Source organism: Ochotona curzoniae, unplaced genomic scaffold, assembly GCF_017591425.1.
Source record: "Ochotona curzoniae isolate NIBS_2020 unplaced genomic scaffold, NIBS_Ocur_1.0 contig_2235, whole genome shotgun sequence".
Taxonomy (NCBI): domain Eukaryota; kingdom Metazoa; phylum Chordata; class Mammalia; order Lagomorpha; family Ochotonidae; genus Ochotona; species Ochotona curzoniae.
The window spans coordinates 2,171,341-2,182,395 of NW_024465384.1; the positions used below are offsets into that span (position 1 = coordinate 2,171,341).

Consider the following 11,055-nt stretch of genomic DNA (forward strand, 5'->3'; position numbering starts at 1 on the left):
ACATGCCCATCTGTGAATGTAAGCCCTATTTCATTTCCCAACAGCTGTGGAACCCTGGCTGAGTTGGTCCCACATTCAACCTCTAGAGAGGTCAATTTGCTTCTCTGTAGAATTAAGCTATCAAGGAACTTCCAAAGAATCTTAGAAAATGGAATTAAAAGATCTTGAATGAAACTTGAAAACGCAGAATTTTTTCACAATACACATTTTCCATGCACTTTTTGAAGACCACCTGCGAGGCATGGATTACACACGTCCTTTTGCAACGAAATAATCTTTTAATTCCGCCCCCCCCCCATAAACTTTCCGATGCTCCTTCCTACTTTCTCGTGACATTGGTGTGAAGACGAAGTGAATTAATACTCCCTTAAGGTGCATACAAACACGCAGGGACAGCCAACCAACCAAGCCAGGCCAGGCCAGGGCAGGGCAGGTAGCAAGCCCGCGCTCCGAGGCAGAGAAGTCGGTGGACGTGCGCCACTGACAGCAGCCGCAACTGCAAAAACAGCCAAGACTTGTCAGGTGGCCGAGAAGCCTGGAGGAGAACGCAGAGGGCTTCAGCAAAGGCACAGACGCCAAACTCGCGCCCCCGAGACGCTGGGCATACACTGCCATGGAAAGGAATCCCACCCTGTGTCTGCAGAGAGCTGGCTCACTAAGCAAAACGCTACGAGGCGAACAATAAAAAACAACAACGCCTCAAGGATTAAAACAAAAGTGAGAACCCCATCGCTGCACCGCCCACGGGTCCTCCCGGGCACTGCAGGACAAGGAGCCCGCCAGACAGAAGAACAGCGCCTCCTGCATGCCGCGACCGTGATCCTCTGCGCAGGCGCCCGGAGCCGACCCGTGAGAACTACAACTCCCAGACAGCCACACACGCAAGGCCAGCTGCTTCCGCTTCCTCGCTCCCGCCCTTGCCAGGGAGACGGCCCGTCACGTGAGCACGCGTGACCCTGCGTCACGGGGGTTGGGGGCGGGAGGGGTGCAGGAACCGAGAGGGCCCCCCGAGGTACGACTCTGGGACCCCATTGGTAGAGAGGCAACCTCGGAAAAGGTAAAAAAAAAAAAGTCAACGTGCCAGTCTGCGTCGCGATTGGAGTTGGTGGGAGCGAGGCCTGGGATACGGGCCAATCAGCAGTGCGGGTTGTCGTTTTGGGACCGTGAAGGGAAAAGGGTCGCAGGCCGCGGGGTCTGGCGGGAGGAGCAGTTGCCCGGTGGTTGCTTGGCGCTTCCTGTTTCCGGTTCCCGAAGTTGGGGGGGCCCCGCGAGGCGCCAGGGTGAGTGGGAAGTCGGGGTCCGCCGCCTACCGCTCGCTGGCCGGTGGTCACTCGCCGGGGAGGACCTGGAGCCTCGGTCGCCTGCGCCACGTGAGTGGGGCAGCCGGGGACGTCAGATCAGGCTCCCTGAGCCAGAATGGGGGCGTCGGGAGAGGGAATACAGACCCAACCCTCCAAAGGACGCGTAGGGCCACCGGAGAGGGACTGGCCGCGGGGCATGGAGCCCCTGTGGAGCTGGGACTGGGTCCTTGTTAGACCCCTGCCCCTGGCGAAGAGGGGCGAGCTTCGCAGACTTCCCCCCAGGAAAGATGGAGGGGTGCCGGCCAGTAGGGGCGTTCCGTCATCGCCGGGGGTTCCTCCCTGCAGACAGCTTTACAGAAGCTGTTGCTTGAGTTTTGAAGGTTTGTTTTGTTTTCCCAGCTAGTTGGGGCTGCTCTTCTCGAAGCGGGTGAAGAAGAGGGCTCCCGGAGGGTGCCACGTGAGAATCGAGAGGAAGGTAAAAGCCATTACCCCGGAAGGTGGCCCAGGCCAGCCCCACGGTCCAGGTCCCAGGCTCGTCCCAATGGATCCTAAACATTCAAGCGGGATTCAAGTCCTGCCCCTTGTTGCCACAAGGATCCCCGTGGTCTCTGATGGTAGCATGGGCCCAGGCCTTGGCGCCCAGTCCCCTTCCTAATTGTGCTGTCCATCTGTGATGTGTCCGTTTTTCTAGTCGTTTTCTTTATGCCAGCAGGCCCTAGTGGCTGGAGAAGCAACTTTCCTGGTTGTTCTCGCCCTGCCTGGCGGATCTGAGGGGCCAAGGCAGCATTGAGCTCAGCTTTGGCTGGCTGCAGGGCCTTCACCGCTTTATCCCTGCTGTTCCGTGAAACTGCCTTTCTGGGCTTCGGTTAGCAGATAGAGAGCTCACTTTGAAACCAAAAGAACACAGCTGTCCGTGTGAGATTTCCCTCCAGAAAAGGAATGGCTCCTGGGTAGCACAGAAGGAAGACATCTTTTCTTTTTCTTTTTTTAAAGATTTATTTATTTTTATTGGAAAGTGAGTTATGCAGAGAAGAAGATCTTCTTTCCGCTGATTCACTCCCCAAGGGGCCGCAATGGCTAGAGCCGAGCCAATCCGAAGCCAGGAGCCCACAGCCTCTTCTGGGTCTCTCACACGGGTGCAGGGTCCCAAGGCCTTGGGCCGTCCTCTGCTGCTTTCCCAGGCCACAAGCAGGGAGCTGAAAGGGAAGCGGGGCCGTTAGGATTAGAACTGGCGCCCATAAGGGATCCCAGTGTATGCAAGGCAAGGACCTTAGTCACTAGACTACTGCACTGGGCCCAGAAGAAATCTCAGTTCAACGGGCTGACATTTTAACTTAGGTCCTGAGAGAACATAATGGAAATTGCCTGCTGAATCAGTCTGCGGGAGTCCCCTATTTCAGTGGAGGGAATCAGCGAGTCCTGTTGAGTAATGGGTAGCTCGGGGAGGGCCGCAGTTTGAGGTCAGTTTTTGTTTCCTTGGTAGACTGAGTGAAGAGTCACTTCCCCGTTGCCTGTGGCTTTGTCCGAACACGTGCCCAGCCTTGTTTGCCCGCTCCCATCCCCCCAAGACATTGTCCTGAAAGGAGATCCAGGCGCGTGCAGCAGCGGAGCACAGGCCAGGAGCTTTGGGGCCATGTTAGCGGGCTTCACTGCACCTCCTGTCTTTCCATTTTTAATCCATGAAGTGGGAACAGTCGTATTTTGCTGCATGATGTTGTAGTGCTTCCCACCGAGCCTGGCCGAAGGCCGGTGTTCTACAAGAAGTTGCTGGCAATTGTGGGTTTGGTCTTGTAAACGTAGGGAGAACCTCTCGGCTGGCTAGACTTATTCTTTGGAAATAAGCTTAGTGAATCACTAAACCTGCTGTGGTGAACTGGGGCAAGTGCTGTCCGGCAGATAACTTGTCAAACATTGCCCATGGGGACTGTGGGAATTTAACCCTGGAAGCAAGCATAGTGCACGGTCAGAGGTCGAGGCTGGGGCTTGCAGGTTCCCATCTGTAAGCTCATATGTACCCATTAAGTTTTGTCTGTTTCAAGTTTTAACTTCCCAAGCGACAGTGAAGTCAGTTGACTACCAGTGTGTTATTCATATGTGAAAAAAAAAAGATTGGAAGCATTAACTTTGTCGTTGGGACAAGGGTTGTTGTTGTTGTTGGTTGAACTTGTCAGCAGTGGCGGAGTCTTACAAGATCTGCTGGGTGTGAAGGAGAGCTCAAGAAAAGCAAACAAGTTGAGAGCCATGGCTTTCCAGCCCTCGAGTAGTGCGTGAGTGGGATTTAGTACACCAGCGAGAGCACGCTTCGGGTTGTCATCAGTTTAGCGACAACCATCGTTACTGCAAAGCAAGACATCCTCGCGATTTGGGACCCAGCAGAGTGAAGGACGAGCTGTCTTGATGTACTGAGTTTTCTTCTCCCCATAACCTAACTCTCTGTGAAGCAGTGGACTGGATAAAGTTGTAGGTGCTGGTGGCTGTGTTCACTTCTCTTCCACACTCATGGTGAATCCAAAGGTGGTTAGGTGTGCCTAGACAATGATAGGAAAGGTTAGCGTGCCAGCTATTCAGACTGCTCTCTCTGCAAGCGAACCTTTCCAAGACCCTCTTTAAATAGGCAAGTGGGCATTTGCTTGGTGGCAGACCACCTATTTCAGCTGTATTTATGAAGTAGTCATAGGCTTGTGAAATGAGCTATCTTGATCTGAGTTTCCCAGAGCTGTGTAAAATGTTCCATTTGTCGCTTCCGCTTTCTCCACAGCCAGTTCATGCGCCTCGTCTGCCCCTCCTCATCCCCCAGCGCCCCCCGAAGCATGATCCCCTTGCTCGGCTGCTGGAGGGCTGGGCTGCTGCTGCTGCTGCTGCTGGCCGTGGCCGTGAGAGACTCCTGGCAGACAGAAGAAAAAACATGTGACCTGGTGGGAGAGAAGGGGAAAGAGTCCGAGAAGGAGCTGGCACTCCTGAAGAGGCTGACACCACTGTTCAACAAAAGGTGACTGAAGACGGGCCGCGGGAGACGCCGGTTCAAACCCCTCTTCTTCCCACTGGATACGTGGGCAATAACCCCTGTGGGAAATGCTCTCAACTGAACCTCAGCCACCTGGGTCTTATGTGGCCATGCCATCTTGCTGTTTTTTATGATACACAACAAGTTTTTTTTTTTTAATTGGAAATTCAGATATACAGAGAGGAAGAGAAACAGAAAGATCTTCCATCCGATGATTCATTCCCCAAGTGAGCGCAGCAGCCCGTGCTGTGCTGATCCAAAGCCAGGAGCCAGGAATTTCCTCCTGGTCTCCCACACAGGTGCAGAGTCCCAAGGCTTTGGGCCGTCTGCAACTGCTCTCCCAGGCCACAAGCAGGGAGCTGGATGGGAAGTGGGGCTGCTGGGATTAGAACTGGCTGCCATATGGGATCTGGGCGTGTTCAAGGAGAGGACTTTAGCCTCTAGGCCATGCCGCCAGGCCCCACGTTTTTTAGTAGCAGCATGCACTTCTCTTTTCCAGAAGTGTAGCTGATCCATGAGGCCAGCTTGCAGAAATGCAGGCATGGTTCGGTACCTCCCGACGGTAGGATTTCCTCAGGTGAATGTGTTAGGCTTGTCCATGTTATGAATGTCAGGAACCTTCAGGTAGCCATTGAGAAACATGGGAGTCCAGCTCCAAGATGGACACTGCTTAATGTCTTGACATTAGGATGCTGGACTCAACCATTGTCTAGTCCTGTAGTGTCTTGGCAGGTATGGAATAATGCTTGTGTTTCTACAAGCTGGTCTTCACTTCAGGGAAAGAGAAGTGAGTGTGCCCTGCTACTAAAACCCCGGCTTGGAATTTGCAGTGTGTCATAAAAATGTGATGGACTTCTGACTGTTGTTTGTTTATTGAGGAAATATAAGGCAAATCAGTGGAGAAAGATGAAGGGGAAATCCCCTGAGCCTGTGGAACTGTATCAGAAAATAAATAAATATGCTTGATCTTAGTCAAAAGGCCGAGACGCGATTAAATAAATAAAAGGAAAAATAGACACCCTTGATGACAGGGAAATAGCAGCCTAGAACAGGCTTTCTAGAATTATCTGAAGTATCTATCCTGTTTTATTTGAATTGTTCCTCATCAACAATTAAAATGGTCTAATAGGCTCATGAGTCTCTGATAATTCCACAGATATTGATTGGCTTCCATTGAGCCACATCAGAAGTCCATGCAGCCTGCTTGGTTTTTTGTTTTGTTTTGTTTTGTTTTTCCTTTGTAAAGGACAGGGAAGCTGACAGCCTGACTCTTGTCTCCTCTCACTTGTCTCCACAGCTTCGAGAGCACGGTGGGCCAGGGCTCAGACACATACCTCTACAAGTTCAGGGTATGCCGCGAGGCTGGCAACCACACGTCCGGGGCAGGCCTGGTGCAGATTGACAAAAGCAGCGGAAAGGAGACGGTGGTGGGGCGGTACAATGAGACGCACATCTTCAATGGAAGTAAGGCCCTCCATGTGGACTGAGTGTTGATGCAGGGCAATTGTTTGGATGGTCCCACGTGTCATGGCCAGAAGAGGCTTTCTGTCGTGTGTCGCCCATGGTGGGCATAAACCACAGGGTGCCTGGGTTCCCAGCTGCTCCAGAGCCAGAGGCTGGGCCATTGATGTGTTTAAGGGCAGCGAAAAATCTTAGGAAAAATGCGGAATCCAGACAGCAGTGTGTAACCTCCAGGTCTTTCACTCAGCCAGATGTAGTCATACCAACTTGCCACCATTTCTCATCCGATTTTAGTCGGAGTTTGCAGTTAAATGTTAAGAGATGAAGCTCTTTGGCAAACCACAGTTTCCCTACTGACACTGCTGTGGTGGTGATATTTTGTAAAAGTCCTATAATCATTTGGCTGCAAAGGACTTGTCTAATTCAGTGCCAGGAACAGATAAATCAAATCTCCAGTACAGCTAGTTACTCGTCTAAAATAGCAATCATAAAGTTACCGTGCAGAGTTTGGGCCTGCAGTCAGATGACCAGGAGCTAGAGCCCGCTTCTGTTTTCTGGTCCTGCGACTTTAAACAAGTCATTTCACTTTTCTTGTTGTTTTCGGATGCGAAATTGAAAGCAGAACCCCTGTGTGCTTCATCTACGTGATGGTTGGTTCAAATGACAGTTTGCGGGAGATACAGGAGAGGAAGGGATTCCCAGCTGGACATCGGCTTTTGATCTCTCTGTGGCTCCTCCGAAATCTTGGGGTGCCTCCTGCTGCTCAGCAGTTGTAGGGAGTCCCTTTTGCTCTTAGTGAGTGTTCAGAAAATGTAACTCATGGGAGGTGGAAGTTGCTGCTGTTCTTGCACTGTCAGTTGGCTGCCTTTAACATGAAAGCATCATTTTCTTACATGAATATCTGATTTCTTTAGTTGTCTTAAAGGCATATAAAACTCTGTAAAGAGGTCAGTTTCAGCCTGGCCTTTCTGGTGCACAGAGCTCATGCTGACAGGGTTATTTTAACGAAAACCACTGTCGTTGGCTGAGTAATTGTGCCCTGCCATATTACCCAGATCTGCCTCCAGCGTCCTCCCCTGCCCCTTAGAAACCATTGCCTTGTCGCTCAGGTGACTGGATCATGCTGATCTATAAAGGGGGCGACGAATATGACCGTCACTGTGGCAAGGAGCAGCGCCGTGCGGTGGTCATGATCTCCTGCAACCGACACACACTGGCGGTGAGCACGCCGGGGTTCCTCAGCCCAGGGAGGAAACTTGAGGGACCGACCACCATCGGGGACAGATTGAGAGGAGATGAGCTGGGCTGAGCCCAGGGAGGACAAAGGAGGGGCCAACCACCGACTGAGGGGGTTAGATCCAGACGAGCTGGGCTGACCCCAGGGAGGACAACAGAGAGCCAACCGCCAACTGAGGGAGCAGATCCAGATGGGCTGGGCCGACAGTGTCCCTGTCAGACTGCTCAGACTGAGGTCCCCGTGTCCCCGGGTAACTGGGCTTCTGACCAGGAACAAAGCAGGTGATTGGGAGTTGTTTCCCCCTTGTTGGATGAGAGTGAAACCCTGTACCACGTGTCTTGTCTTCCATGCCCTGGGCTGCAGGATAATTTTAACCCTGTGTCCGAAGAGCGAGGCAAAGTTCAAGACTGTTTCTACCTCTTTGAGTTGGACAGTAGCCTGGCCTGCCCGCCGGAGGTGTCCCATCTCAGCGTGGGCTCCATCTTACTGATCACGTGAGTAGTGTGTGTGTGTCCGCTTTGTTGTCCCTGCCCCCTCAGATCTCTGTGTGTGTGCTGATATGAAAAGGCTGGCTGGAACATTCTGCGCCAAATTTCTTAATGAAGTAATGTGTTCTGCCCCTAATAATTGCATTTGGTGATGCTTTATTTTCATGGACTGCTGGGTAGTTTTTAATACTATCTGAGTATTAGATGATTAGAACTTTAGAAATGGCTGTTTTTCTGGATTGCAAGGTAAGAATCACCTACTGTGCCATGTAGCTTTTCTGGCAAATTTTCATTTCATTTCATTTCTTGTCCATTGGTTCATTTCCTGAATGCTCACAGTGGCCAGGACTGAGCTGGGCCCAATCTGAGAGCCATGAACTCCATCCATGACTCCCTTGTGTGTGGCAGAACACACTCACTTGAGCCAGGGTCTGCACTGTTTGGAGCTGGGTATCAAACTAGGCACAGAGAGGTACGGACATGCTGTTTTAAAAATAAGATGTAGTTTATTGATTTGAAAGTCACAGAGAAGGAGAGAGGTTGATTTTTCATCTGCTGGTTTGCTTTCCGAATAGCAGTGGCAACCTAGGATGAGCCAGAGCAAAGCCAGGAGCTAGGAGCTTTGTTCGGCTGCCTTCCCAGCATATTAGGAAGCCAGATGGGAAGTGGAACAGCCAGAACTTGAACTGGCATATATATGAAATGCCAGCATTGCAGGCAGAGGCCTAGCCTACTTTGCCACAATGCCAGCTCCAAGATGCAGAAATCTTAACAAAAAAATTTTTAATGTATTTATTTGAAACACTAAGTGACAGAGGGCAGGGCTTTTCCAGCCACTGGGCCACTTCCGACATGGCACAATGACAAGAGTGAAGTCAGACCAAGACCAAGAGCAAGCTGCTCGTCCCATGTGGGCAGCACAAACCCATACGCTTGGGTTATCATCTGCCTTTTCCAGTACAGTAGCAGGAAGGCAGATGGGAAATGGAGCAGCTAGGACTTAGATCAACACTCCAGTATGGGATGCCAGCATTGTAGGTGGCAGGTTAACATACTACGCTACCGGGGTGGTGGCCTAGCGGCTAAATTCCTTACCTTGCATACATAGGGATCCCATTTGGGCACCGGTTCTAATCCCAGCAGCCCCACTTCCCATCCAGCTCCCTGCTTGTGGCCTGGGAAAGCAGCAAAGGATGGCCCAAGGCCTTGGGACCCAGTACCTGCTTGGGAGACCCGGAAGAAGTTCCTGGCTCCTGGCTTCAGATTGGCTCAGCTCTGGCTGTTGTGCTCACTTGGGGAGGGAATCAGTGGAAGATCTTCCTCTCTGTATATCTAACTTTGCAATAAAAATAAATAGTTTAAAAAAGAAAAAAACATACTGCACCACAACACTGGCCCCTTCAGCAGAGTTCTCAGCCACTAGGCTAAATGCCTACCCTGTGTCACATTCTTGTAAACAGATATTTTTGTTTCTTTAATTCAAAGGCAGAGTGATGGAGATTTCCATCTGCTGGTTTGCACTGTGGCCACAATGACCGAGGATGACGCCTGTAATTCTCTCAGGGTCTCCCACTTAGCCATCTCTTGCTACTTGCTGTGTACATTAGAATCTGAAGCAGAGCACCAGGTGCCAGTCTGTACCCCAGCTCTTCCAGTTCCTTGCCACTCCCTACACCTGGGAATAAACAGTGGCATATGGTACAGGTGCTTGGGCCCCTGTCCCCACCCGGAGACTCTGAGGAAGCTCCTGGCCTCACCCTGGCCCAGTGTTGGCTGCTAGAACCATAAGGGAGTGAACCAGCAGGTGCCACCACACTGGAGTCACATGACTTTTTTCTCTTTAGGTTCGCATCACTTGTCGCCGTCTATATCATCGGAGGCTTCCTGTACCAGCGACTGGTGGTGGGAGCCAAGGGGATGGAGCAGTTTCCCCACCTAGCCTTCTGGCAGGATCTTGGCAACCTGGTAGCAGTAAGTAATGGGGCAGTCTGTAGCCCAAGTTCAGGATTAGGTGACCCAGAGATTTTGTACTGAGACTGAGGGCGCACGAGTCGAGTGCTGGAGCCACAGAAGTCCCAGCTGGACAGGCCTCAGTGTCAGAGCAGATGCTCTGGTCTCGCGAGGACACAGCAGACACTGGCTGTTGGTTAATGCCCTCTGCTACATCCCAACAACTCCTAGGGGGTCTGCGTAGGGAACCAAGGTCCAGTTAGAAGAAAACTTCTATTTCTCATAAATTGATCTAGTTAATCCTTGCTTGGGTCTTTTTCATTATCCCTGGAGAGCTCGAGTCATTGCCACCATCTTGGACCATAAATACACTTTTTCTGTCGTCCGCTAAGGGTCGCTGTTCCACATGTTTTCCTTTTATTCCCCCTCCAGGATGGCTGTGACTTCGTGTGCCGTTCTAAACCCCGCAATGTGCCTGCTGCATATCGTGGTGTGGGAGACGATCAGCTGGGGGAGGAGTCCGAAGAAAGGGATGACCATTTATTACCAATGTGATTACACTGGAGGAGTCCAGCCTCTTCGGTCCCCCAAACCAAAGCATCCTCAGCCAGATCTCCCAGGCAGTGTCCACTCAGCCCATTGCTCTTGCTTTCCAGTTCGCTTTTGATTTGTATCCTCTACTCACCAAAACGGCCTTCCCGTGCTCCCATAGTTTTTTTCTTCCAGCGGTACAGGTGTGATATGCCAGAGCCTAGGAACACAGGCTACCAGAGAAAGTCCAAGTGGGAAGAAGGGCAGAAGGGAATGGCAGGCAAGTCCCTTGGCCCTTTTTTAAACACATTTTTACAAATTTTCAAGACACTGGATTTTTTCTTTTTTTAAATGCAGAGGATATTATTTATACAGGTTTGATTGCTTTCCTGCCATTACTCTGTGCGCTGCAAGAGTCTATGAGAACCAGGATGTGATTTCTTGCTGCTTGGAACTACTTGGAGGCAGTCCAAGTACTCCCATCTGGTCTGAGCCTGGGATGTTCTTGACATGTTCTCCCACCACTGGGATTAAGACAGGAAAAATACACACTTTCCCAACTACAGGATTATAGAGTTCAGCACATCACCTGTTGGCTTCGGGGTGGCCCTGGAGTGGTGGACTTGAAGCTGTTGGTCCACATATAGCCAGAACACCTAATCCAGGTTCAAGGGAAAGAAAACTGGCCCCATTGCCTATGCTACAAGGACTCTAGTAGTCTGTTTACCTGACGGCCAAATCTCTGATGGTTTCTTCCATTTGTACAGCTTTTCTTGTTCCTCTACTAGTATTTCTAAACATGTTTGCACTTTCCTTCACGGGCATGTGATTTTAAACTTTCTTTTAATCTTCAGAAAAGGGAACGGAAGCAGGACAATGGGGCTGTGCCGTCCTCCGCCCCAAGTGTAGAACGGCTGCTGCACCTGTCTCTTCTGCTGGCTCAGGGAAGTGTCGTCTTGCTCACATTTCTGTGGGGAAAGGTTTTTAATCCTCTGATAATCCTCTCGTGTTCCCATCTCCCTGTCAAGGCCCAGAAACCTGGGCTCATCTTTGTACAATAGTGGATTTCCGGGCCACTGAAAG

General features: G+C 51.1%; 1 protein-coding gene across 3 annotated transcripts; it reads left to right on the forward strand.

Moving 5' to 3' along the window:
- Window positions 1-965: 965 nt before the first annotated feature.
- On the forward strand, window positions 966-10,961 carry M6PR (mannose-6-phosphate receptor, cation dependent). 3 transcript variants are annotated; one of them, XM_040972208.1, is made up of 8 exons: window positions 966-1,057; window positions 1,701-1,776; window positions 4,060-4,290; window positions 5,603-5,769; window positions 6,876-6,985; window positions 7,367-7,497; window positions 9,336-9,462; window positions 9,874-10,961. In XM_040972208.1, exons 3-8 carry the CDS (start codon window positions 4,067-4,069, stop codon window positions 9,994-9,996), a joined length of 882 nt encoding a protein of 293 aa, XP_040828142.1. In that variant the 5' UTR covers window positions 966-1,057; window positions 1,701-1,776; window positions 4,060-4,066; the 3' UTR covers window positions 9,997-10,961. The 3 variants fall into 3 exon arrangements, with proteins under 3 accessions (XP_040828142.1, XP_040828143.1, XP_040828144.1); XM_040972209.1 differs by lacking the exon at window positions 966-1,057 and adding an exon at window positions 1,092-1,370; XM_040972210.1 differs by lacking the exons at window positions 966-1,057; window positions 1,701-1,776 and adding an exon at window positions 2,576-3,700.
- Window positions 10,962-11,055: the final 94 nt, after the last annotated feature.